The sequence below is a fragment of the Delphinapterus leucas genome, chromosome 3, assembly GCF_059928025.1.
Source record: "Delphinapterus leucas isolate spDelLeu-1000000601 "Yukka" chromosome 3, BTC_Dleu_Yukka2, whole genome shotgun sequence".
Classification (NCBI taxonomy): Eukaryota; Metazoa; Chordata; class Mammalia; order Artiodactyla; family Monodontidae; genus Delphinapterus; species Delphinapterus leucas.
In genome coordinates, this window is record NC_143131.1 from 84,994,282 (window position 1) to 85,020,412 (window position 26,131).

The 26,131-nt window shown below is 34.6% G+C and overlaps 1 protein-coding gene across 4 annotated transcripts in view; it reads left to right on the forward strand.

Annotated features, from left to right (window-relative positions):
• Positions 1 to 26,131, forward strand: part of PPIP5K2 (diphosphoinositol pentakisphosphate kinase 2) — a 75,809-nt gene that overhangs the window by 14,507 nt on the left and 35,171 nt on the right. For 2 of the 4 annotated variants that reach the window (XM_030759700.2, XM_030759705.2), the window contains exons 4-16: positions 129 to 214; positions 1,262 to 1,416; positions 3,066 to 3,167; positions 4,285 to 4,446; positions 5,838 to 5,959; positions 7,220 to 7,321; positions 15,849 to 15,935; positions 16,543 to 16,618; positions 16,702 to 16,811; positions 17,538 to 17,623; positions 19,996 to 20,121; positions 20,361 to 20,482; positions 20,754 to 20,936. In XM_030759700.2, the coding sequence (XP_030615560.1) occupies positions 129 to 214; positions 1,262 to 1,416; positions 3,066 to 3,167; positions 4,285 to 4,446; positions 5,838 to 5,959; positions 7,220 to 7,321; positions 15,849 to 15,935; positions 16,543 to 16,618; positions 16,702 to 16,811; positions 17,538 to 17,623; positions 19,996 to 20,121; positions 20,361 to 20,482; positions 20,754 to 20,936 (1,519 nt within the window). Of the gene's footprint in view, positions 1 to 128; positions 215 to 1,261; positions 1,417 to 3,065; positions 3,168 to 4,284; positions 4,447 to 5,837; positions 5,960 to 7,219; positions 7,322 to 15,848; positions 15,936 to 16,542; positions 16,623 to 16,701; positions 16,812 to 17,537; positions 17,624 to 19,995; positions 20,122 to 20,360; positions 20,483 to 20,753; positions 20,937 to 26,131 lie in introns of all 4 variants that reach the window. The other 2 variants (XM_030759699.2, XM_089908410.1) reach the window with 2 other exon arrangements.

Here is a 26,131-nt window from a genome sequence, read left to right on the forward strand (position 1 = left end):
AAAAAGACTTTATATGCATGACTTTTTTAATGATAGAACAGTAATAATGTACTTTATGAACAGTACAGTAATATACTCACTGTGAAACAGAACAATAAAACAATAAGGATATTTTCTCTTTTCTTCAGGAGAGAAGTATATAGTATTCTTCAAGCTGAAGGTATTTTACTTCCTCGTTATGCAATTTTGAATCGTGACCCAAATAATCCCAAAGGTAAGAGTAAGAGATTTTAAACAAGCTATCTTTTGTCACTTAACATACTTTTGAGCCACTGTCTTCTATAATTAAATGGAAAGAATTTAAATTATGGTATTCTATTCAATTTTTTAAAAAATGATCCAAATAGGCAATTAAATTTCAATTAAAATGTGACACTATGAACTACAAGGCTAACTAATAATCAGGAGTTGTATGTCCTACATTTCTTTGGTCTACATTTGACATATCAGAATCATAAAGAAGAATTTTTAAATTACATGTTTAATAAATTTGTATTGATTGGGGTAAATGAGTGATTCATCTATGACTATTGATTTAAGTATTAGAAACTTCATGTTAGTATTGCCACAACTAAACTTCTGATGAGTAGGAATTTTGAAATACTACTATTTATTAATATTTTAAAGTACCCTTTGCTTCATTTTCCTGGTTATCTAAAACATGGCATGTAAGTTACACTTAGTCTAAAAAGGCAAGATAAATGTTTATATGTTTTAATATTTAATATTCTGATAACTATTTTGGGGAATTTTGATGACTTTATTGTACATTAGAGGAACTTTTATTAAAAACCGGATATAGTACCATCTGTAACAGGGGACTTTTCTCATTTGTCTAGAGGTACAACTTGCTTATTGGATTGCTTGCTTACTCTGTATATTGGTTAATTTTCTAACTTAAATAATTTCATGTTTTATGGTATCTGTGGTATAATGATTCCATACATTTTTCAGAAGATGATAGCATTATGGAGTTATTTCTCAATCTTTCTTGTGTATCATTTCATATCTAACTTTGAATTCTATGGGGTGGCAGGGTAAAATGGCCGGTCCATTAGATTTTTGAAGAATATAGTTCCTAATGTCACAGATCATATGTTTGCATAAATATTTTTAATTAAAATCAAATCAGTACATTATCCAAGGTTACTTTTCTTTGTAATCTCTATTATAGTAAAAACAAAAAAAGTCCTCAATAATAATAATATATCTAGGTAATATACAATATATAATTTTTCTTGCTATTGTGTTTGATTTATAGAATGTAATCTGATTGAAGGGGAAGATCATGTAGAAGTAAATGGGGAAGTTTTCCAAAAGCCATTTGTAGAAAAGCCAGTCAGTGCAGAAGACCACAATGTTTACATTTATTATCCAACATCTGCTGGTGGTGGAAGTCAAAGACTTTTTCGAAAGGTAAACCTTTGTTACCCTAGTGAATACTATTCTAAATACATTGTTGTATAAATTTTACTAAAAGTAATGAAGTATTTAGTAAAACTAAGATTAACAATGTATCATTTAGAGATAAATTAATAAAACTGATATCATATCAATACTTTGTTAGAAAAGCAAAGCTTACCTACAGAATACCAAGAAAGTTATTTGATCTTCTTTCTACCTTCCATTTATGTATCTGTCATGTGAGAAATTCGGTAAAGATCAGCATTTTTTTAAAGAAAAATGGCCTTCCAAATGGATAGTTCATAGAAAAAGTAATGCCAATGAACTCTTAAATACATGAAAGTATGCTCAAAATTTTACACCCATAATAAAATAAATGTAAAGTCTAAAAGATAATGACATTGAATTACTTTTTGAATTAGCAAGATCAAAAAGATTGAGGTAGTTGGAAAACAAGTACAAGTCCAAACGTTGTTAGCAAAATTTCTACTTAGCAATATAACTTAGCAATATATCAGGATTAAAAGTGCACGTTCAGGGCTTCCCTGGTGGCGCAGTGTTTGAGAGTCCGCCTGCTGATGCAGGGGACGCGGGTTCGTGCCCCGGTCCGGGAAGATCCCACATGCCGCAGAGCGGCTGGGCCCCGTGAGCCATGGCCGCTGAGCCTGCGCGTCCGGAGCCTGTGCTCCGCAACGGGAGAGGCCACATCAGTGAGAGACCCGCGTACCGCAAAAAAAAAAAAAAAAAAAAAAAAGTGCACGTTCAGGGCTTCCCTGGTGGGGCAGTGGTTGAGAGTCCGCCTGCCGATGCAGGGGACATGGGTTCATGCCCCGGTCCGGGAAGATCCCACATGCTGCGGAGCGGCTAGGCCCGTGAGCCATGGCCGCTAAGCCTGCGCGTCCAGAGCCTGTGCTCCGCAACGGGAGAGGCCACGGCAGTGAGAGGCCCGCGTATCGCAACAAAAAAAAAAAAAAAAAAAATGTGCACGTTCACTCATAAACAGTCATGGAAATGCAAAGTAAGAACACAGTGAGGTACTTGTTTTATATTCATTAGAGTGGCAAATATTAGGAAGTCTGACAATACCAAATATAGATAATTGTAGATCAGTAGAAACTCTTATACATTGCTGGAGAGACTGGAAATTATTAAAACAGTTTTTAAAAGATTTTGGCATTATTTTGTAAGTTGAATGTGAGCATATTCTATCACCTAGCGATTCCACTTCTAGAATATGCCTTAGAAACACTCCTGCACACGTGTGCCACGGGGATATTTAAAAGAAAGTTCGAAGCAAGATTGCTCTACTAGCTAAAGCTTAGAAAACAACCTAAATATATATTGATAGGCAAATGAATGAATTATGGGCTATTTATACAGAGGAAAATTCTATAGTATTAAGAAAGTAGTTACATGCAGCAATATGGTTGAATCTTAGAAACACTGTTCTTAGTGTTCATTGTATTTTTACGCTATTCAAGTTACCATTAGAGCAAAAAATAATATAGTGTCAACTGTGTAATGTGTTGTTAAATATTTGTAGATTAAAAAAATTTTTGGAAATATCAGTGATGGAAGTAGATGGATGGTAAAAAGGGTTATTTTATAAAAATGAGGAGAATAATTTAGTTTTTACATTGATAGACTTCTTTTATTTTCAGATTGGCAGTAGAAGTAGTGTTTATTCCCCAGAAAGCAATGTACGAAAAACAGGCTCATATATATATGAAGAGTTTATGCCCACAGATGGTACTGATGTTAAGGTAGGATTGATTAAAGTTTATTTTGTATTTTGAGTTTACCAGTGATCTCAGAAAAAGAGATTACCTTTTAGTTAGCTATATCTAACCTCTATTCTGAATCTTTCTTTTTAACTAGGGATTCTTAATCTGTTTTGTATTATGAATGCCATTGGCAGTCTGAAGCCTATGGACCCTTTATACAGGATAATGTTCTTAAATGCTTAAAATAAACCACACAGGATTACCAAGGAGACAGATTTTATTGAATATTTAAAAACCAACCCAAAATATAGTGGGTAAGGGTCTAATAGCCACCATGATGTTTCCAGGCATTGATCAGTGTAAATGATATTTTGAGAACTTTGACAACTATAATGTGATTTAAAAAAAAATAGGTGTGATTTCTGTTGGTGACAAATAAGGTCTTAACTGCTTTACCTTCAGCCAGTCTGTGTCTAGAGAGTTCTTTCTTAGGTGTAAACCTGATCATGAACTTCTTTTTAAAAATTCTCTTGTGGATCCTCATTGACCACAGGGTAATAATCAGATTTATAAGGCTGGCATAGATACTTCACAGTCTGCCCTCTGTCCTACAAACCTTATTTCTTACATTATAAACCATATCAAATACGTACTGTTACCTGAATACATCATGCTGTTTGGTTTCTCTGCCCTTTGTCTGTGTTTATTACCTTTGCTTAGAGTGCGTTTACCTCTCTTGTCTGCTTTTGAATTCATGCTGTCCCTCATCCCCCACCCCCTTTTAAATCTTTATTTTGGCAGTTACTTCCTTCTGTAATTTTTAAATTTATTTGTACCTCTACTTTGTTAAACTAAAACAATTTGAGAAGGGTCACATCATATGCATTCTAGTATTCCCTCATAATGTTCAGTATAATTATTTTTTATAGAGAACAGGACCTCACTTTACCAATTTTTGCTGTATAATTAATTATTTATAACCTCTTCCAGTGTATTGAAAATTTTCACATGTAAAATAGAAAGATGTGTGAAAAAATAGTCTGGACACTGAGGTTTTTTTTATTTATTATTTTTATTTGAATTTGTTGTCTGCTGTTTTTATTTATTTATATATATATATATTTAAGTAAAATATGTATTTTAATATTTCTGAAAGGTTTATACAGTAGGTCCAGATTATGCCCATGCTGAAGCTCGAAAATCTCCTGCACTTGATGGCAAGGTGGAACGAGATAGTGAAGGAAAAGAAGTAAGATACCCTGTTATTCTCAATGCACGAGAGAAATTAATTGCTTGGAGAGTTTGCCTTGCATTTAAGGTAAGATGTTATGCAGGCCATATAGACTCTTGTAAAAATTCTAATTTTTTTTTTTGAGTAAATGAGATGTTATTTGGGCTTATAACAGGAGAGATAAGCAGAGAAAATAAAGTGGTATATCTGAATGGTTTATGTACTTTTCAAGGGATTCTTGTAGTGCCATTAATATTAAAAATATATAATAAATGAAGACCTTTGTTTCTCTTTATTCTTTCTGTATTATATACAAGGAAACCATGTCAATTTATTCAGAAACTACAATTACAGAGGAAAACTTAACTGAAACAGTAGAATTACAGGAGTATTATTTAACATACCCCTATAACCAAAACTGATTACAAGTATCTATTCAGAGTTGATAAATGATTTTTTTAAATAAAAAATGTCATCAGTCTTCTAGCCTTTGCAGTTGATCCTTTAGCCTATTATGTATAGTAAAATATGTTCATGAAAGCTATACTAATACACTTCCTAAAAAAAACTTTTTACTTATGACATTTGACTAGTTCTCTCAATCTGTATTATTAGGCTTTGCCTGTACTGTACAGTAAAGATTTAAATAGAGTAGTTCAACTTGAATCTAATAAAGGATAAACTTTACCTTGTTGAAGCCTTGCCTTGGATATGTAATTTAAAGACTAGTGTATATTACTGGTTATTAAATAATAAATAAGTTCTTTGTGTTTTAATAATTTGAAGCCTCTCATGGAAGGAATCTTAGCCTGAAATATGTTTTAATAGCTTTATGTGAATTGTTTTAATTTTGTAATACCAGGATTCCAAAAGCCTTGACTTAAAATAACATTATACTAATATGTGATATGTGAATATAAAATGTAGAAGATCAGAAAATTCCTGGAGCCCGAGCAGGAAATTCATACCCTTCAACTGTTTTCTCCCAAATAAAGTAAATTTATTTCATGTGCTCACAAGTATGTGGTTATCAGGGTTTAAAAGATTCATAGGGATAATGGGACATTTCCTCTGGGATATGTCTTCAAAACTTTCTCCTGTTTAGTTTTTTGTGTGTTTTTTTGGATTAAAATGATATAATTTCTACTAGCACAGAATTTATCGAAGGCTTTAAACATTTTTACTTTTGTTTTTTAATAAAATGTTAATTGAAGAACTTCTTGGCCTCTCTAGTCCCGTAAGCATTATTGTTCTACATCTACTTCATAGGAAGAACTTAAATAATCATATGACATGCATATTTCAGAGTATTCAAGTTACAGATAAGTAGTTTCTTTGTTTTTACTTGCTATGAAGTAAACTGATAAGCAGTAATATACTTTTAGGCAGTTATAAAATTTGATGTTTTCTAATAAAACTGGAAAACTGTAAGTCATAATTCAAATGGAACTTTAAAGTTTATACTTTATTTTAAATAGCAAACAGTTTGTGGCTTTGATTTGTTACGGGCCAATGGACAGTCCTATGTCTGTGATGTCAATGGCTTCAGTTTTGTGAAAAATTCCATGAAGTATTATGATGATTGTGCAAAAATACTTGGGTAAGATTTTCTTCTTTATACTTCTTCCTCTTTACTTTTGTTACAGCTAATGCATACTGGTTATTCAGAAACCAAATAATGGTAAACATCAAGTGATCAGGGTTTTGTAAACACTGCAGAGTAAAAATCAATGTTCATAAAATGACATGCCCAAAGACCATGCCAAATCCTGAATTACACTTTGGGTTATGAAAGACAAATCAATATATGACCAGTATAGATAAAGGCTTAAAGGTATTTAACTTCATAGATTTAGAAATGCTGTAACAGTGATGTTTAGTGATTATTACAGTGGTTATTCATCAAAATGGCTAATTTATTTGATTATTTTGTTTCTCAAGTTTTTGATATGTAATTATAGTACTTAATGGTTCAAAATTAACCAGAATAAGTAACCAGAATAAAATAGAAATATCTGGAATTTAGAATTCTTTTGAATGATTCTGCTTTCTACACGCATATGTTACTTTAAAATAACCTCATGAGATTATGAAGTGAATATAAAAGAAATTATTGCATATAGAAATGCCATTTTTATATTCTTTGACTTATTTTCTTATATCCTGATTTAGACGACTTGAAAGACAAGAACTATTTTTAAACCATTTCAAAGTATATTTGACAAAGCCGTAAAAAACTTACACTTTAAAATGTATTTTAATAATTGCGGTCAGCTGTTATAGTATATTTCAAAGGTTTGTGAACTTACCCTTAAAGTGAAATTTGGGGGAGCTTACTAAATTTTAGCATGGATAAATGCTAAATTTAAACAAAACAAAAAATGTCTTATAATTACTTAAACATGTTTTCATTATTAACCTTATTAGCAAAGAGTAATAAGAAATTTGTTAAACATGAGCAATAGTTTAAAATAGCTTTGCAGGTGATAAATAAAAACTGAAAGAAATGATCAATGGCCACACAGAAGAGATAATCTTGGATTTCAGAATCTTTGTAAGTAGATACGCAGTTACAGTGATTTACTTGAATCCTGTGTAATTTATATTTTTAAAATGAGAGTAAATAAGTAAAGCCAAATTCACGACATCCTGTTAGAGTGTTCTATACAACAGTTTAGCACTGCTGATCTAATTTTTCTTGACCAGGATTGATTTTTTAGGTTACTTTTTATGTGCTGTATTCACATAATCACTAGATAGTTTGACTTTACCTCCTATAATACTCAGTTATTTGTCATTAAATACCCAGGTTTGTCTTGAAATGAACTAGTTTAATTTTTCTTTTCTTTTTGTCTTGAAGGAATATTGTAATGCGAGAGCTTGCTCCACAGTTTCATATCCCCTGGTCGATACCCTTAGAAGCTGAAGATATCCCGATTGTACCAACTACATCTGGAACTATGTAAGTTTAAATATTTTCATTTAGAAACTCCTTGGGTTTTCCCCATTGGTTAGTGCTATTACAGTGAAGATTATATTTCTGAATAATTATTAGACACTCTACTGTGTATGTTTTCATATGATTGACTTTGCAGATGGAGAAATAGATTATATGCTTTACATGGGGCTATTTAGACTAAAGATCTTTTCTGTTGTTCCAAATAAAATCCTGAAAAATGCTTATATAGTTATAGAACTATTGAATTAAGCCATAAGAATAAAGGAGGTGCCAACAGATGTGTTCCCTAAAGGTTCGTGGTCAGTGGTCATACAACTTTTGTGCTCTCAGCATGTAAAGGAAAAATATACAGTTATATCTTGAAGTAAATTAGACCAACATTGCCAAAGTGTTTCATAAATTCTAGTGAAAGTTACTGCTTGAAATTCACCTGTCACTCAGGTGAGTTGACCAAATGCTTCATATTCACAGCTTAGAGCTTTATCTTAGCATATTAAATATTCTTAGGAGTCCTGATTGGGGCGGAGAGGAGGGCAAAAATACTTAATTTTGTTTTTAAACCAATATTTCCAAACTTATTTAACACAAAACATATTTTTGGGTAACTTATTCTATAGAGTTATGCTCTATGTCTCACAGTCTGGCAAATGTTAAATTGTACCCTACCATTTCTGCTAAGACAGTTTTATCTTCCAGTAACTTGAGTTTGAAATATTTTTCTTCTTACGTGGGCAAAATAAATATAGCAGCTTTATTTTGTTTGATTTAATGAAATCTCAGCCTATAGTGATCTGTGCTACAGGGCAGATAATTAAAGAAGTTAGGGGATTACAGTCCATTTACTTTTTTTTTTAATATTTATTTTAACATCCTTATTGGTGTATAATTGCTTTATAATGGTTTGTCAGTTTCTGCTTTATAACAAAGTGAATCAGCTATACATATACATATATCCCCCTATCTCTTCCCTCTTGGGTCTCCCTCCCTATCCCACCCCTCTAGGTGGCCACAAAGCACTGAGCTGATCTCCCTGTGCTATGTGGCTGCTTCCCACTAGCTATCGATTTTACATTTGGTAGTGTATATATGTCAATGCCACTCTCTCACTTTGTCCCAGCTTACCCTTCCCCCTCCCCGTGTCCTCAAGTCCGTTCTCTAGTAGGTCTGCGTTTTTATTCCCATCCTGCCCCTAGGTTCTTCATAACCATTTTTTTCCCTTAGATTCCATGTATATGTGTTAGCATATGGTATTTGTTTTTCTGTGTCTGACTTACTTCACTCTGTATGACAGACTGAAGGTCCATCCACCTCACTACAAATAACTCAATTTCGTTTCCTTTTATGCCTGAGTAATATTCCATTGTACATATGTGCCACATCTTCTTTATCCATGCATCTGTCCATGGACACATAAGTTGTTTCCATGTCCTGGCTATTGTAAATAGAGCTGCAATGAACATTGTGGTACATGACCCTTTTTGAATTATGGTTTTCTCAGGGTATATGCACAGTAGTGGGATTCCTGGGTTGTATGGTAGTTCTATTTTTTATATTTTAAGGAACGTCCATACTGTTCTCTTATAGTGGGTGTATCAATTTACATTCCAACAAACAGTGAAGAGAGTTCCCTTTTCTCCACACCGTCTGCAGCATTTATTGTTTGTAGACTTTTTGATGATGGCCATTCTGACCCGTGTGAGGTGATACCTCATTGTAGGATTTTTTTTTTTTTTTTTTTTTTTTGCGGTACGCGGGCCTCTCACTGTTGTAGCCTCTCCCGTTGTGGAGCACAGGCTCCGGACGCGCAGGCTCAGCAGCCGTGGCTCACGGGCCTAGCTGCTCCGCGGCATGTGGGATCTTCCCAGACCGGGGCACGAACCCGTGTCCCCTGCATTGGCAGGCTGACTCTCAACCACTGCACCACCAGAGAAGCCCTCTCATTGTAGTTTTGATTTGCATTTCTCTAATGATTACTGATGTTGAGCGTCCATTCATATGTTTGTTGGCAATCTGTAAATCTTCTTTGGAGAAATGTCTGTTTAGGTCTTCTGCCCATTTTTGGATTAGGTTGTTTGTTTTTTGGTATTGAGCTGCATGAGCTGCTTATAAATTTTGGAGATTAATTCTTTGTCAGTCGCTCCCTTTGCAAATATTTTCTCCCATTCTGAAGGTTGTCTTTTCATCTTGTTTATGGTTTCCTTTGCTGTGCAAAAGCTTTTCAGTTTCATTAGGTCCCATTTGTTTATTTTTGTTTTTACTTCCATTTCTGTAGAAGGTGGGTCAGTAAGGATCTTGCTGTGATTTATCTCATAGAGTGTCCTGCCTATGTTTTCCTCTAAGAGTTTTATAGTGTCTGGCCTTACATTTAGGTCGTTAATCCATTTTGAGTTTATTTTTGTGTGTGGTGTTAGGGAGTGTTCTAATTTCATTCTTTTACATGTAGCTGTCCACTTTTCCCATCACCACTTATTGAAGAGGTTGTCTTTTCTCCGTTGTATATTCTTGCCTCCTTTATCAAAAATAAGGTGACCATATGTGCATGGGTTTATCTCTGGGCTTTCTGTCCTGTTCCATTGATCTATATTTCTGTTTTTGTGCAAGTACCATACTGTGTTGATTACTGTAGCTTTGTAGTATAGTCTGAAGTCAGGGAGCCTGATTCCGCCAGCTCCATTTTTCTTTCGCAGGGTTGCTTTGGCTATTTGGGGTCTTTTGTGTTTCCATACAAATTGTGAAATTTTTTGTTCTAGTTCTGTGAAAAATGCCACTGGTAATTTGATAGGGATTGCATTGAATCTGTAGCTTGCTTTGAGTAGTATAGTCATTTTCACAATATTGATTCTTCCAATCCAGGAACATGATATATCTCTCCGTCTGTTTGTATCATCTTTAATTTCTTTCATCAGTGTCTTATAATTTTCTGCATACAGGTCTTTTGTCTCCTTAGGTAGGTTTATTTCTAGGTATTTTATTCTTTTTGTTACAGTGGTAAATGGGAGTGTTTCCTTAATTTCTCTTTCAGATTTTTCATCATTAGTGTATAGGAATGCAAGAGATTTCTGTGCGTTAATTTTGTGTCCTCCTACTCTACCAAATTCATTGATTAGCTCTAGTGGTTTTCTGGTAGCATCTTTAGGATTCTCTGTGTATAGTATGTCATCTGCAAACAGTGACAGCTTTACTTCTTCTTTTCCGATTTGGATTCCTTTCACTTCTTTTTCTTCTCTGGTTGCTGTGGCTAAAACTTCCAGAACAATATTGAATAATAGTGGTGAGAGTGGGCAACCTTGGGTTGTTCCTGGGCTTAGTGGAAATGGTTTCAGTTTTTCACCATTGAGGATGATGTTGGCTGCAGGTTTGTCGAATATGGCCTTTATTATGTTGAAGTAAGTTCCCTCCACGCCTACTTTTTGGAGGTTTTTTATCATAAATGGGTGTTGAATTTTGTCAAAAGCTTTTTCTGCATCTATTGAGATGATCATATGGTTTTTATTCCTCTTTTTTTTAATATGGTGTATCACATTGATTGATTTGCATATATTGAAGATTCCTTGCATTCCTGGGATAAACCCCACTTGGTCATAGTGTACAATACTTTTAATGCGCTGTTGGATTCTGTTTGCTAGTATTTTGTTGAGGATTTCTGCGTGTATAATCATCAGTGATATTGGCCTGTGGTTTTCTTTCTTTGTGACATCTTTGGTTTTGGTATCACGGTGATGGTGGCCTCGTAGAATGAATTTGGGAGTGTACCTCCCTCTGCTATGTTTTGCAAGAGTTTGAGAAGGATAGGTGTTAGCTCTCCTGTAAATGTTTGATAAAATTCGCCTGTGAAGCCATCTGGTCCTGGGCTTTTGTTTTTTGGAAGATTTTTAATCACAGTCTCAATTTCAGTGGTTGTGATTGGTCTGTTTATATATTCTGTTTCTTTCTGGTTCAGTCTCAGAAGGCTGTGCTTTTCTAAGAATTTATCTGTTTCTTTGTGGTTGTCCATTTTATTGGCATAGAGTTGCTTGTAGTAATCTCTCATGATCCTTTGTATTTCTGCAGTGTCAGTTGTTACTTCTCCTTTTTCATTTCTAATTCTGTTGATTTGAGTCTTCTCCCTTTTTTCTTGATGAGTCTGGCTAATGGTTTATCAATTTTGTTTATCTTCTCAAAGAACGAGCTTTTAGTTTTATTGGTCTTCGCTATCGTTTCCTTCATTTCTTTTTCATTTATTTCTGATCTGAGCTTTATGATTTCTTTCCTTCTGCTAACTTTGGGGATTTTTGTCCTTCCTTCTCTAATTGCTTTAGGTGTAACGTTTGGTTGTTTATTTGAGATGTTTCTTGTTTCTTGAGGTAGGATTGTATTGCTATAAACTTCCCTCTTAGAACTGATTTTGCTGCATTCCGTAGGTTTTGGGTTGCCTTGTTTTCATTGTCATTTCTTTCTAGGTATTTTTTGATTTCCTCTTTGATTTCTTCAGTGATCTCTTGGTTATTAAGTAGTGTATTGTTTAGCCTCCATGTGTATGTATTTTTATAGATTTTTTTTCCTGTAATTGATATCTAGTCTCATAGTGTTGTGGTTGGAAAAGATACTTGATACAATTTCAATATTCTTAAATTTACCAAGGCTTGATTTGTGACCCAAGATATGATCTATCCTGGAGAATGTTCCGTGAGCCCTTGAGAAGAAAGTTGTTCTGTTGTTTTTGGATGGAATGTCCTATAAATATCAATTAAGTCCATCTTTTTTAATGTATCATTTCAAGCTTGTGTTTCCTTATTTATTTTCATTTTGGATGATCTGTCCATTGGTGAAAGTGGGGTGTTAAAGTCCCCTGTTATGATTGTGTTACTGGCGATTTCCCCTTTTATGGCTGTTATCATTTGCCTGATGTATTGTGGTGCTCCTATGTTGGGTGCATAAATGTTTACAATTGTTATATCTTCTTTTTGGATTGATCCCTTGATCATTATTTGTGTCCTTCTTTGTATCTTGTAATAGTCTTTATTTTAAAGTCTATTTTGTCTGATATGAGCATTGGTACTCCAGCTTTCTTTTGATTTCCATTTTCATGTAATACCTTTTTCCGTCGCCTCACTTTCAGTCTCTATGTGTCCCTAGGTCTGAAGTGGGTCTCTTGTAGACAGCATATGTACGGGTCTTATTTTTGTATCCATTCGCCCAGTCTGTGTCTTTTGGTTGGAGCATTTAATTCATTTACATTTAAGGTAATTATCAATATGCATGTTCCTATTACCATTTTCTTAATTGTTTTGGGTGTGTTTTTGTAGGTCTTTTCCTTCTCTTGTGTTTCCTGCATAAAGACGTTCCTTTAGCATTTGTTGTAGAGCTGGTTTCATGGTGCTGAATTCTCTTAGCTTTTGCTTGTCTGTAAAGGTTTTAATTTCTCCATCAAATCTGAATGAGATCCTTGCTGGGTAGAGTAATCTTGGTTGTAGGTTTTCTCCTTTCACCACTTTAAATATGTCCTGCCACCTCCTTCTGGCTTGCAAGGTTTTTGCTGAAAGATCAGCTGTTAACCTTATGGGGATTCCCTTTTATGTTATTTGTTGTTTTTCCCTTGCTGCTTTTAATATTATTTCTTTGTATTTAATTTTTGATAGTGTGATTAATATGTGTCTTGGCGTGGATTTATCCTGTATGGGACTCTCTGTGCTTCCTGGACTTGATTAACTATTTCCTTTCCCATATTGGGGAAGTTTTCAACAATAATCTCTTCACATATTTTCTCAGTCCCTTTCGTTTTTTCTTCTTCTTCTGGGACCCCTATAATTCGAATGTTGGTGCATTTAATGTTGTCCCAGAGGTTTCTGAGACTCTCCTTAATTCTTTTCATTCTTTTTTCTTTATTCTGCTCTGCCTTAGTTATTTCCACTATTTTATCTTCCAGGTCACTTATCCGTTCTTCTGCCACAGTTATTCTGCTATTGATTCCTTCTAGAGACTTTTTTATTTCATTTATTGTGTTTTTCATCATTGTTTGTTTGATTTTTAGGTCTCCTAGGTCCTTGTTAAACATTTCTTGTATTTTCTCCATTCAGTATCCAAGATTTTGGACCATCTTTACTATGCTTACTCTGAATTCTTTTTCAGGTAGACTGCCTATTTACTCTTCATTTGTTTGTTCTGGTGGGTTTTTACCTTGCTCCTTCATCTGCTGTGTGTTTCTCTGTTTTCTCATTTTGCTTCATTTACTGTGTTTGGGGTCTCCTTTTTGCAGGCTGCAGGTTCATAGTTCCTGTTTTTTTTGGTGTCTGCCCCCAGTGGCTAAGGTTTGTTCAGTGGGTTGTGTAGGCTTCCTGGTGGAGGGGACTAGTGCCTGTGTTCTGGTGGATGAGGCTGGATCTTGTCTTTCTGGTGGGCGAGTCCGCCTCCGGTGGTGTGTTTTTGGGTGTCTATGATCTATTATGAGTTTAGGCAGCCTTTCTGCTAGTGGGTGGGGTTGTGTTCCTGTTTTGCTAGTTGTTTGGCATAGGGTGTCCAGCACTGTAGTTTGCTGGTTATTGAGTGGAACTGGGTCTTGGTGTTGAGATGGAGATCTCTGGGAGATTTTTGCCATTTGACATTACATGGAGCTGGGAGGTTTCTGGTGGACCAATATCCTGAACTCCACTCTCCCACCTCAGAGGCACAGGCCTGACACGCAGCTGGAGCACCAAGATTCTGTCATCCACACAGCTTAGAATAAAAGGGAGAAAAAAAAAAAAAAATAAATAAATAAAATAAAGTTGTTAAAGTAAAAAATAATTATTAAAAATAAAAAATATTTTAAGTAATAAAAAAAAGAAAGAAAGAAGAGAGCAAGGAAACTAAAAAACAAATCCACCAATGATAAGAAGTGCTAAAAACTATACTAAAAAAAAATGGGCAGACAGAATCCTAGGACAAATGGTAAAAACAAAGGTATACAGACAAAATTACACACAGAAGCATACACATACACACTCACAAAAGAGAAAAAGGAAGTGTGTATATATATATATATATATATATATATATATATATATATATATATATATATATATATATATATCATTGCTCCCAAAGTCCACTGCCTCAATTTGGGATGATTTGTTGTCTGTTCAGGTATTGAGAGATGCAGCATACATCAAGTTGATTGTGGAGATTTAATCCGCTGCTCCTGAGGCTGCTGGGAGAGATTTCCCTTTCTCTTCTTTGTTCGCTGAGCGCCTGGGGTTCAGCTTTGCATTTGGCCCCTCCTCTGCATCACCTGAGGGCGTCTGTTTTTCGCTCAGACAGGACGGGGTTAAAGGAGCAGCTGGTTGGGGGCTCTGGCTCACTCAGGCTGTGGGGAGTGAAGCGTATGGAATGCGGGGTGAGCCTGCAGCAGCAGAGGCCAGCGTGATGTTGCAGCGGCCTGAGAAATGCCTTGTGTTCTCCCGGGGAAGTTGTCCCTGGATCACGGGGCCCTGGCAGTGGCGGGCTGCACAGGCTCCAGGAGGGGAGGTGTGGATATTGACCTGTGCTTGCACACAGACTTTTTGGTGGCTTCAGCAGCAGCCTTAGCATTTCATGCCTGTCTCTCGTGTCCGCGCTGATAGCTGTGGCTCGTGCTCATCTCTAGAGCTCGTTTAGGCGGTGCTCTGAATCCCCTCCTCACACACCGTGAAACAAAGAGGCAAGAAAAAGTTTGCCTCTTAGGGAGGTCCAGACTTTTTCCCTGACTCCCTCCCAGCTAGCTGTGACACACTAGCCCCCTTCAGGCTGTGTTCATGCAGCCAGCCCCAGTCCTCTCCCTGGGATCTGACCTTCTGAAGCCCGGGCCTCAGCTCCCAGCCCCTCCCGCCCCGGCGGGTGAGCACACAAGCCTCTCGGGCTGGTGAGTGCAGGTCAGCCCCCATCCTCTGTGCCGGAATCTCTCTGCTTTGCCCTGTGCACCCCTGTTGCTGCGCTCTCCTCCGTGACTCCAAAGCTTCACCCCTTCGCCACCCGCAGTCTCCACCTGCAAAGGGGCTTCCTAGTGTGTGGAAACCTTTTCTCCTTCACAGCTCCCTCCCACTGGTGCAGATCCCATCCCTATTCTTTTGTCTCTGTTTTTTCTTTTTTTCTTTTGCCCTACCCAGGTACGTGGGGAGTTTCTTGCCTTTTGGGAGGGCTGAGGTCTTCTGCCAGCATTCAGTAGGTGTTCTGTAGGAGTTGTTCCACGTGTAGATGTATTTCTGATGTATTTGTAGGGAGGAAGGTGATCTCCACGTCTTACTCTTTCACCATCTTTAAGGTCTCCCCTCCATTTACTATTATCCTAGAGTTAGCATAGTCATCTCAAGAGAAGAAGCAGGTATTGTGTAGCTTAATATTACTCCCCCTCCAGCCTCTTAAATTCTTTTTAGGATTTAATTTGATAAAATTAAGACTGTTTGTTATAAGCACTATGCTTCATGGAGAATATCTTAGAGTGGTAAAAGATGGTTCTATAATATAATTAGATATATTAATCTGAATTATATAACACGAATCTTTGTCAGAAAATTGAACGTTATTTTTTAAATTTTAGGATGGAACTTAGATGTGTCATAGCTGTCATACGTCATGGGGACCGAACACCAAAACAAAAAATGAAAATGGAAGTGAGGCATCAAAAGTATGTTTAAAGGGGAATAATTTAACTCTTAGGAGATAATTTAAGATTTCTGATAGGTGCTTAGTTATTTTGATTAATACTTCATATAGAAAAACTGTTTACCACTACTTCTTGGCCATTAATATTTAAACCACTGGAAAGCAATAAAATCCAACAAAATCCATTTTAAATTGTATATTTTAGCATCTGAAAATTACTGTAGCAATATCCATATATGGTCATCATCCTGACCTAGCTTTTATTTATTATTGTAAATATTTAGTCTTCTGTTATTATTCTCTTACATTGCTTTCTGAGAATCATTAACTTCTCAACCTTCTAGATGAAAATTAGTAGAATGAAACTTTGTTACTTCTGTTCAGTGAATCCAGTGATTATTAGTTTGATATGGTTTAGGAAAATACTAAGTTTTATCAATCAAAGTAGAGGAGCAACATCGTATAGTGAAAGAGGGCACACAGTGTTTGAAGTCCATAGACCCCAAGTCCCATATCTATTATTAATTATTGTTTTAGTCCCATATCTATCATTTATTGTAATTATTTGTTTTAGTTTATAGAGGTAATATTGTTGCAAATGCCTAACAGTGCTCTGTCTTTCTTATAAGATTCTTTGATCTTTTTGAAAAGTGTGATGGATATAAATCTGGGAAATTAAAGCTCAAAAAACCAAAACAATTACAGGCAAGTGCATCTGATTTCTTGTTGGGTTTTAAATTGCTAATCGCAAAGTTACATAAAAATTCAATTCTTTATTTATTTTACAGGAAGTGCTGGATATTGCACGACAACTTCTTATAGAGTTGGGACAAAATAATGATTCTGAAATTGAAGAAAACAAGTCAAAACTTGAACAACTTAAGACTGTGTTAGAGATGTAAGTATCTTTTTGAAACCCATTATTTTGGTAACTACTTATAGTGCTTTTTTTTAATATGTGTGACTTTTCATGTTAATTTCCTTCACAGTTTTATCTTCTTTCTCTTTATCACTGTAGCTGAGGAGAAATTAGTGGAAATCTAACAAGAACTTTATTTTCACCAGTGAGAAAAGAGATTGTTGTATTGAAGGTTCTGTTTTAGTTTTAATTTTGATGAGAAGATCAAAAGAGGGTATCACATTTAGATCTTGTATGAAGTACTACTTAGGATGAAGGCCACATTGCTAAGTTAACCACAGATTCAGTGCTGTTTAAGTGAAAAATAATTTTGAACTATGTTTTAATCAAGTGAAATTGGTACCACCAATATTCCTCTTATAAACTTTATTTCTTTGACCACTTAAAATCGTTTTTTCTTTTATTTTTTTAAAGACACATACATTTATGTTTTTGTATGTTTATATACTTTGGCATCTATTCAAAATTCTCCAACTTTTATAGAGAAACTTTATTGTATTTTTATTTTTAACGTGGTTAGAATAATTACCTAGGATACAGATTTTGTGCTAGGATATTTTGAAGAATTCAGCAAGGTAATTACAAATAGGAAGCATTAATATGTAAGATTTAGTTTTTGTCCAGGTGGATTTTAGTTTTTCTTTAGGAGGTTGCATCGCATGCTTATTGAATGTTGTCTGTTCTGTTTGCCATTTTATTTTTCAGGTATGGCCATTTTTCTGGAATAAATCGTAAGGTCCAATTAACCTATCTCCCTCATGGTTGTCCTAAGACATCTAGTGAAGAAGAAGGTATGTCACTATTAATGCCCATTGTGTTTTATTTATATGTAGGGACTTACTACTCGTTGTTGATTACCTTTGTAATCTTCTGTCTAATAGTTTAGGGGTTAGCATGCTGAATAGAGGAAAAAACATGGAGTTGTGTTAACTATGCCTTCTATCCTTTAAATAAAAGATGTTTTACGTTTTATCCTTTAGGTAAAGGATACCTTTTATTATTTTGAAAACTGTCTAGGACTTCTCTTTTACTCTTCTGAAAGCTTATTTATTTATAACTAAATGTTACTTAATGGGTCCCTATCCCATACAGGGTATACAGGAAGAAAACTTAAGAAATATGAAAAGACTGTTTAAAAAAATACGTAATCACCATGTTTCTAAAATAGATATTTTTCTCCACCAATAAATCAGAATAAGCATTTAAAATTAGTCTCCTAAGAGCAGTGAGCACAAAAGTTCATTTACTTTTCAAAAGAAAAATGGGCAGGGATTGGGAAGCCATTTTACGGAGAAGTGGAGATGCCCAATACAATAATGATAATAGTAATAATCAGTCTTGCCTATCACACTGGCAAAGTGTTTTCTTATTTTCTTCTTTTTCAAATGATAATAAAGAATGCTGATGAGAGTACAATGTGACAAGATTTCAGTTTACTGGTAGGATTGTAAATTGACATAACTCTTTTTTTTTTTTTTACTTTGTTTTATTTATTTTATTTTTGGCTGCATTGGGTCTTTGTTGCTGTGCGTGGGCTTTCTCTAAATGTAGCAAGTACGGGCTACTCTTCGTTGTGGTGCACCAGCTTCTTATTGCGGTGGCTTCTTTTGTTGTGGAGCACGGGCTCTAGGTGTGCGGGCTTCAGTAATTGTGGCTCGTGGGCTCAGTAGTTGTGGCTCGTGGGCTCTAGAGCTCAGGCTCTGTAGTTGTGGCACACGGGCTTGGTTGCCCTGTGGCATGTGGGATCTTCCTGGACCAGGGCTCCAACCTGTGTCCTCTGCATTGGCAGGCAGATTCTTAACCACCGTGCCACCAGGGAAGCTTTGACATAATTTTTTGAAAAGTAATTTGGCAATATATTTCAACATTTCAGGGGACTTCCCTGGCAGTCCAGTGGTTAAGCCTCCACTCTTCCACTGCAGGGGACACGGTTTCGAGCCCTGGTCGGGGAACTAAGATCCAGCATGTTACACAGTGCAGCTGGGGGGAAAAAAAAAAACCACTTCAGAAATTTTTCATATGCTTTGACCTTAATTCTACTTATAAGAATCTATCCCAAGGGGGTAATCAGCTATTGAGGGAAAGATTGTTCTATAGGGATATTCACAGTGGCATTATTTATAGTAGCAAAAATTGAAGTAATGATTATTTTAAATGCAAACAAATTTGATTATGTTGATCTTTATATATTCTAAAATTTGATATATTGCTCTTGTCACACCTTGTGATTAATAGCAACACAGATTAATTTTCTATATTTTGATGTTTATATCAAAAAAATCCATAAACAACTATAATTAACAAGTCAATTAATTACCTTTCTATAAATGTTGGCTTGCATGATAAAGCACATACAGCTACTAACTAGCCCCAGGGGAAAGGGTGATTTTCTATCACTTTTAATGAATCATCAAATTCTTTAGTGCTTATAGTGCTAACTTTTAAATGACCTTTGTTTCTGTAATCCAGCACAGATCTTAGGATGTGATAAAGAGCAAGTCAAAATTAAATATAGAAACTCAGACCTCCCCTATATCTGAGAATATACTTTGGTCTGGAACATACAGATTCTACAACTCCAAATTTAAAAAGCTGTTCTTGGCTATATTTTATTGTATATCTCACCCATAAGTTTAAATTATAATAAATATTAAGCTCTGTCATCTCACATCTTGAAAGTTATGCAAATCACTGATTACTAATCATAAAAATGTGTATATCTTCTTCACTTCAGATAACATTAACTTTTATGTGACAGCACTGCAGGAGGCTCTTAATATAAAGCCAAGATCTGAATCCTGTCATCAAGGAGCTCTTAATCTAGTATATGTAGTACAACTAAATACATTGGGCAAATACCATTGCTCTCATACCACTGAGAGCAGGGAAGGGAGAAATTTCCTTTTAGAGAACTGGGAAAGAGCCTTCTTTCTAGAGTGTGGGAGAGATTTTGAAATTTTAGTAAGATTTTAACAGGTGGAGCAAGGGGTATTCCTAGCAGAAGCAACAGCCTACAAGAAAGGTATATTTAGGGAAGAAAATAATTTCCATAAGGGCCATATTCCACTGCAGAAGAGACACAAAGAAAAAAATTAATCTTGAAATATGTCTGTTTAGAAGAAAAAACCTTGACATTTGCTTTATTCATTCACATGTATCTTAGACAGCCGAAGAGAAGAGCCATCCTTACTTCTGGTTCTAAAATGGGGAGGAGAACTAACCCCTGCAGGCAGGGTCCAGGCTGAAGAACTTGGAAGAGCTTTCAGGTGTATGTACCCTGGAGGTCAAGGTAAATCTTAGAGTTTCTTTAATTCAGTTAAATTCATACAGGCTGGGTCCAGGCTGAAGAACTTGGAAGAGCTTTGAGGTGTATGTATCCTGGAGGTCAAGGTAAATATTGGAGTTTCTTTAATTCAGTTAAATTCATACATCATATTTTCAAATCCTAATTTTGAGATGTTATTAAATATTTATAGAAATACAGTGAGGTAAAAATATAGCTTAAGTGATTTGAGGATTTATTTTCAGGAGATTATGCAGGATTTCCTGGTTGTGGTTTACTTAGATTACATAGTACCTACCGACATGACCTTAAAATATACGCCTCTGATGAAGGACGAGTCCAGATGACTGCAGCTGCTTTTGCAAAGGTATAAATAAATGTTTTTTAGAATTATTAGAATTTTCATCTAATATAGCATTTTAAAAGATTTTTACTAAGGTATTATTTTAATATTCTAAATTTGAAACTTCTAACTAAAGCCCTGAAATGGCAATGACAAGTTGCATTATTAATAAAGTTTATTGTAAATAGTAAGCTTACACCTTGTGAAATTCAGCATGTAACAAGATAATTATTAAGATACCTTCTATTTTGCATACTAATTCTTAATCTGTTTTGGCTTTATTTTATGTATTTAGGGGCTATTAGCTCTAGAAGGAGAACTTACACCCATTCTTGTTCAGATGGTGAAAAGTGCAAACATGAATGGCCTTTTGGATAGTGATAGTGACTCTTTGAGCAGTTGTCAGCAACGTGTGAAAGCAAGACTTCATGAAATACTTCAGAAAGACAGAGATTTTACTGCTGAAGATTATGAAAAGGTGGGTCTTACCAAACTCTTGCATTGTCAAATATTACATGCACATACACATAGAAAAGTGCATAAAATGTAAATTTAGAGCTTATCATATTATAAAGCAAAGAGTTATATAATCAGTACAGAGATACAGAACGTTGGAACAACTCTAGCCTCTGTGTGTCCCTTCCCAGTTGCAGCCCCTTCCCTATCTGCTAGAAATAATCACTATCCTAACTTTTTATAGTCTTATACCCAGCGTGCTTATTTGGCTAAGTATGTATCTGTAGCTACCATAGTCTCAGTTTGGGGTATTTTTTAAGCTTCATGTAATAGAATGTTTTCTTTTATGTCTGGCTTCTTTTTCTCAGTGTTATGTTTGTGAAATTCATCCATAGTTTTGAGAATTTTAAGAATTTTCATTTCTATGTAGTATTGTTTTCAGAGGTTGGCAAACTTTTTCTGTAAAAGACCAGATAGTAAATATTTCAGGCTTTGGAGATCACATATAGTTGCTTGTTGCATATGCTTTTCTTTTTTAAACCACCTTTTAAAAATGTAAAAACCATTTATTAGCTCACAGGCTATCACAGGTCATGTTTGGCCTAGTTTGTTGATCCATATTCTATTTTTATGAGTATATGCCAATTTATATATGCTTTCTAATATTGTTATAGTTTGGGGCTGTTATGCTAATACTGCCGTGAATATCCATATATGCCTCCTACTGCATATGAGCATATGTTTCTCTTTGGTGTATTCTAGGAGTGGAAGTGTTGTGCCCCACAGTGTGCTAATATTTCGATATTAGTAGATGTCAAACTGTTTTCCAAAGTCATTGAAGCAATTTATACTCCCACCAGAAGTCCATGGAAATTGTTATTGCTCTACATAGTCTCTATTCTTGGTATTTTCAGACCATTCAATTTTGCCTATTCTGAAGGTGGATGTATAGTAGTACCTCACTGTGGTTTTAATATTCGTTGACCATTTAGGTATCTTCTTTCATAAGGCCTGCTCTTCAAGTCTTGTCCTTTTTTTCTACTAGTTGCCTGTGTTTTTCTTATTGAATAGTAGAATTTCTTTGTATATTTTGGATATGAGCTCTTTGTTATGTGTTCTAAATACTACCATCTACTCTGAGCCTTAATGATTTCCTTTGATAAGCAGAAATTCTTATTTTCCATGAATTTCTTTTTTTTTTTCCCATGTGTTTCAAGGTCAATTTTTTCCTTTATGTTCAGTGCATTTTAATGCATTCTTTATAATACCTTTTTCTTTTTTTTTAATTTATCATAGGTTTAACAATTAAACCTGTATTTTATTTTTATATATATATATATTTTTTACATCTTTATTGGAGTATAATTGCTTTACAATGGTGTGTTAGTTTCTGCTTTATAACAAAGTGAATCAGTTCTACATATACATATGTTGCCATATCTCTTCCCTCTTGCGTCTCCCTCCCTCCCACCCTCCCTATCCCACCCCTCCAGGCGGTCACAAAGCACGGAGCTGATCTCCCTGTGCTATGCGGCTGCTTCCCACTAGCTATCTACCTTATGTTTGGTAGTGTATATATGTCCATGCCTCTCTCTCGCTTTGTCACAGCTTACCCTTCCCCCTCCCCATATCCTCAAGTCCATTCTCTAGTAGGTCTGTGTCTTTATTCCTGTCTTACCCCTAGGTTCTTCATGACATTTTTATTTTTCTTAAATTCCATATATGTGTGTTAGCATATGGTATAATACCTTTTTCTAATGTGGGGTCATAAGATATTCCCTTATATGATCTTCTAAAACTTTACTGTTTTTCCCTGCACATTTATCTACAATCTAGCTAAAATTGACTTTTGTGTGTGCTATTAGATAAGGATGTCAAAATTGATGTTTTCCCCCCAACCATATGTACATCCAGGTGTCTCAACACCACATACTGAAAAGACCATCCTTTCCCCACTACTCTGTAGTGCCAGCTTTATCATATGTGTGTTCTCTGTTTCTAGAACGTATTCTTTTGTTGACTCTTGGGCCATTGAATAAGATCTCCCAAATCCTACATGGGTCCTTCTTCAAGTTCTTCTTGGCTTTTCTTGTATTTCCATATAAATTTTAAAATAACCTGGCCTAAAATCCTGTTGGAATATTGATTTAGATTGCATTAGATCTATAGTTTGTGAAAACTTACATCTTTAAAAAAAAATTTTGTGTACTTGTAAACGCCCCCTCTAAAAAGGTTACTATCTGTTGCTGCTATGTACAAATAGTTTTTTTAATATTGACTTTATATGTGTCAACTTTATTGAACTTATTTATTAACTTAGTAATTTATCTGTAGATTAAAAAAAATCTTTTCAAAGCATATCCCCAGGTTTTTGTCTTCCTTTCCAGTTTTTATGTTTTTAATTCTTTTTATTGCTTTACATTAATAGCTAGTACCATCAAAGTGATAGTAAATAGAAGTGGCTTTTCTGTTTTTGTTTATATTCTCAAAGGGAAATCTTTTTAACACTGTCCATTACGTATGGTCTCTGTAGATTTTTTTTAAAGCTACTCTTCTTCAAAATAAGGAAAATCCATTCTACTCCTGTTTTCTTAAGAGGTTTTATCATGACAAGTTTTTAAATTGTATATTTTCTTATCTGTTAAACATTGTATGATTTGGGGGAGAGGCTACCGTGGTTCCTAGAATAAGCTCATTTAAAAAATATATATATATATATATATCACTGGTTTGGGTTTACTAATATTTTTGGTTAGGAGTTTTACATCTGTGTTCATGAGTCATACTGACCTTTACTTTTTTATTCTTGTTGTCTTTGTCTGCTTTCAATATCAAGATTATGCTGTTCTCATAAAATTAATTAGAGAGTCCTGTTTGGGAGGAATAATTCGTGTATATATGTTTCAGTAAATGTTTGGTAAAATTTACTGGTAAATCCCATGGGCATTTTCTTTATGGGAAAGCTTGTAATTGTGGTTTCCAGAGTAATTTAGTAGTTTCCATTTATTATGTCTTGTGTCTGTATTAAGTTACATTCTTCTAGAAATTTGTGTATACACTCCTCTTAAGTTGTTTATAATGTCTGCAAGATCAGTAGAGATATTCCTTTTTGTTTCGTAACATTGTACAGTGTTCCCCCCCTTTTTTTTTCCTTGATCAGTTTTGCCATAGTTGATCAGCTTTATTAGTCCTTTAAAAGAACTGTCTTTCAGATTTGTTGGTTCACTAAATTATGCACTTGTTTTCTATTTTATTAATTTTTATTGTTTAATATTTTATTCCTTCTTCTGTAGTTTTATTTTGCTCTTTTTCTAATTGTTAAAAACTAATGTCACTAGATGGATGCTTATTAACTCATGAATGTTCAATCTTTTGTAAAATACACACTCTAGGCCATAAATTTCCCTTTATGCACTGTTTTGACTGTATTCATAAATTGAGGTTTATGCCATCTGGGACATTTTCTAATTTCCTTAGTGATTTCTTTGATCATATGTTATTTAGAAGTGTACTTTTAAAATTTTCAAACCTATGCATTTTTAAGTTATATTTTTGTTATTTCTAACTTTATATCATTTTGGTAAAAACAAAAATTCTTGCTGATTTTTTTTTGGTCTGTTTTTTCTTTCTTTACTGTTGTGTGTTAAAATTTCCCACTATAATTGTGGATTTTTCTTGTCTTTGTAATCTCTTAAGCCTTGCTTTACATGTTTTGATGTCATGCTATTAAATGCATACAAATTAAGAATTGGTATATTTCAATCAGTATTTTTGCCTCAAAATTTACTTTGAGATTAATATAGCTAAAACAGTTGTTTTTTCTTTTACTTGGTGTTTGTACAGTATCTTTTTTATCTTTTAACTTTCAGTCTTTCTGAAACTATACTTTTAGATGTATCTCTTAAAATCTGCATATAGATTTTTAAAAAATTTGTCATGAAAATCTTTGTTTAGGACAATTATTTCATTTATATTATAAATTACTGAAATTTGTATATGAATCTATTATCCTTTTAAGTGCTTTATATTTATACTGCCTATTTTTATTTTTCTCTCCTTTCTTGCTTCATTGGAATTGGTACTTTTTATTTATTTATTTCCCTGGTAGTTTGAAAATTATATTTGATTTTACTATTTGTTTTGTCACTACCCAAGAGATAACAATAGGCTTCTATGACATCTGCAAATTGAATGTTTACATCATGCTTTTATCCTCTTCCTGGACAGAGCAAGGACTCTAGAACTAAAGTGTTTTTCAAACTTACTTGACTAAGAATCATCTGGGGTCTTGTTAAAAATGCAGACTCCAGTTTATCCCTTTTTTGAACCCTAAATGTAGAGTTTACCAGAGTTTCACCTTTGAAAATCCTGGGCTTCACTTTTTTTGTCCTGTTAACCTAAAATGATATTAAAGCTCTATTCTTCTTCTCTGCTGTCTATTCAGAATCAACAGATGTCTCCAATGCAAAAACAGCCTTAAAAGCCAGCATCACTCTCTGGATCTCTGACCAGAGAGTTTGGTTTCCATAATTCTTAATAATTCTTAATATCTTATCTCTCAGATACCTTAAAGCAGAAGTATAGAAGTTCTTTGCCCAGGATTTTTACTAATCTTCAGTGGTTAGATTGGCCTAAACTACCTAGTTCACCATAACAAGAAGTGGAATTCCACTTTACATTTTTTATATTTATACAAACTTATTTGATGGGGTTAAATTACTTGCCAAGCAAAGTTTCAACAGTGAAAATTGAAACTATTTGTCATTAATGGCTTTTGTTGACTTGCAGAAAATCTCATCACAAAGGCATTTACATGGTGGTTAAGAGCACAGCTCTTTAGCCAGATTACCTGCTTTTTTAATCTCACTCTTTGCATACTAGTGGTTTGATCTTAGGGAAGGTGCTTTAACCTCTGTTAAGTACCTCATCTGGAAAAAGTGATGAAAATAATAGTCTCGAGGTTATTCCATGTCAATATATGTCAAATGGTTAAACCATAGTTGCAAATACCAAGTGAATCAGCAAAATGTCTGCAAAATATTAGAATAAAATCTCCTTGTAAATTAGAGTACTTCTATTAGATTTTCCCTGTGGATAATCTAATGTTAGCTAAGGTTTAGGATTTTTTTAACATGAAATTTTGAGGTTTTTATTTCCTCCTTGATCTTATTTCTGTATTTTGGGGGTATCTTCATTTGTAGTTTGAGTTATTCTGCA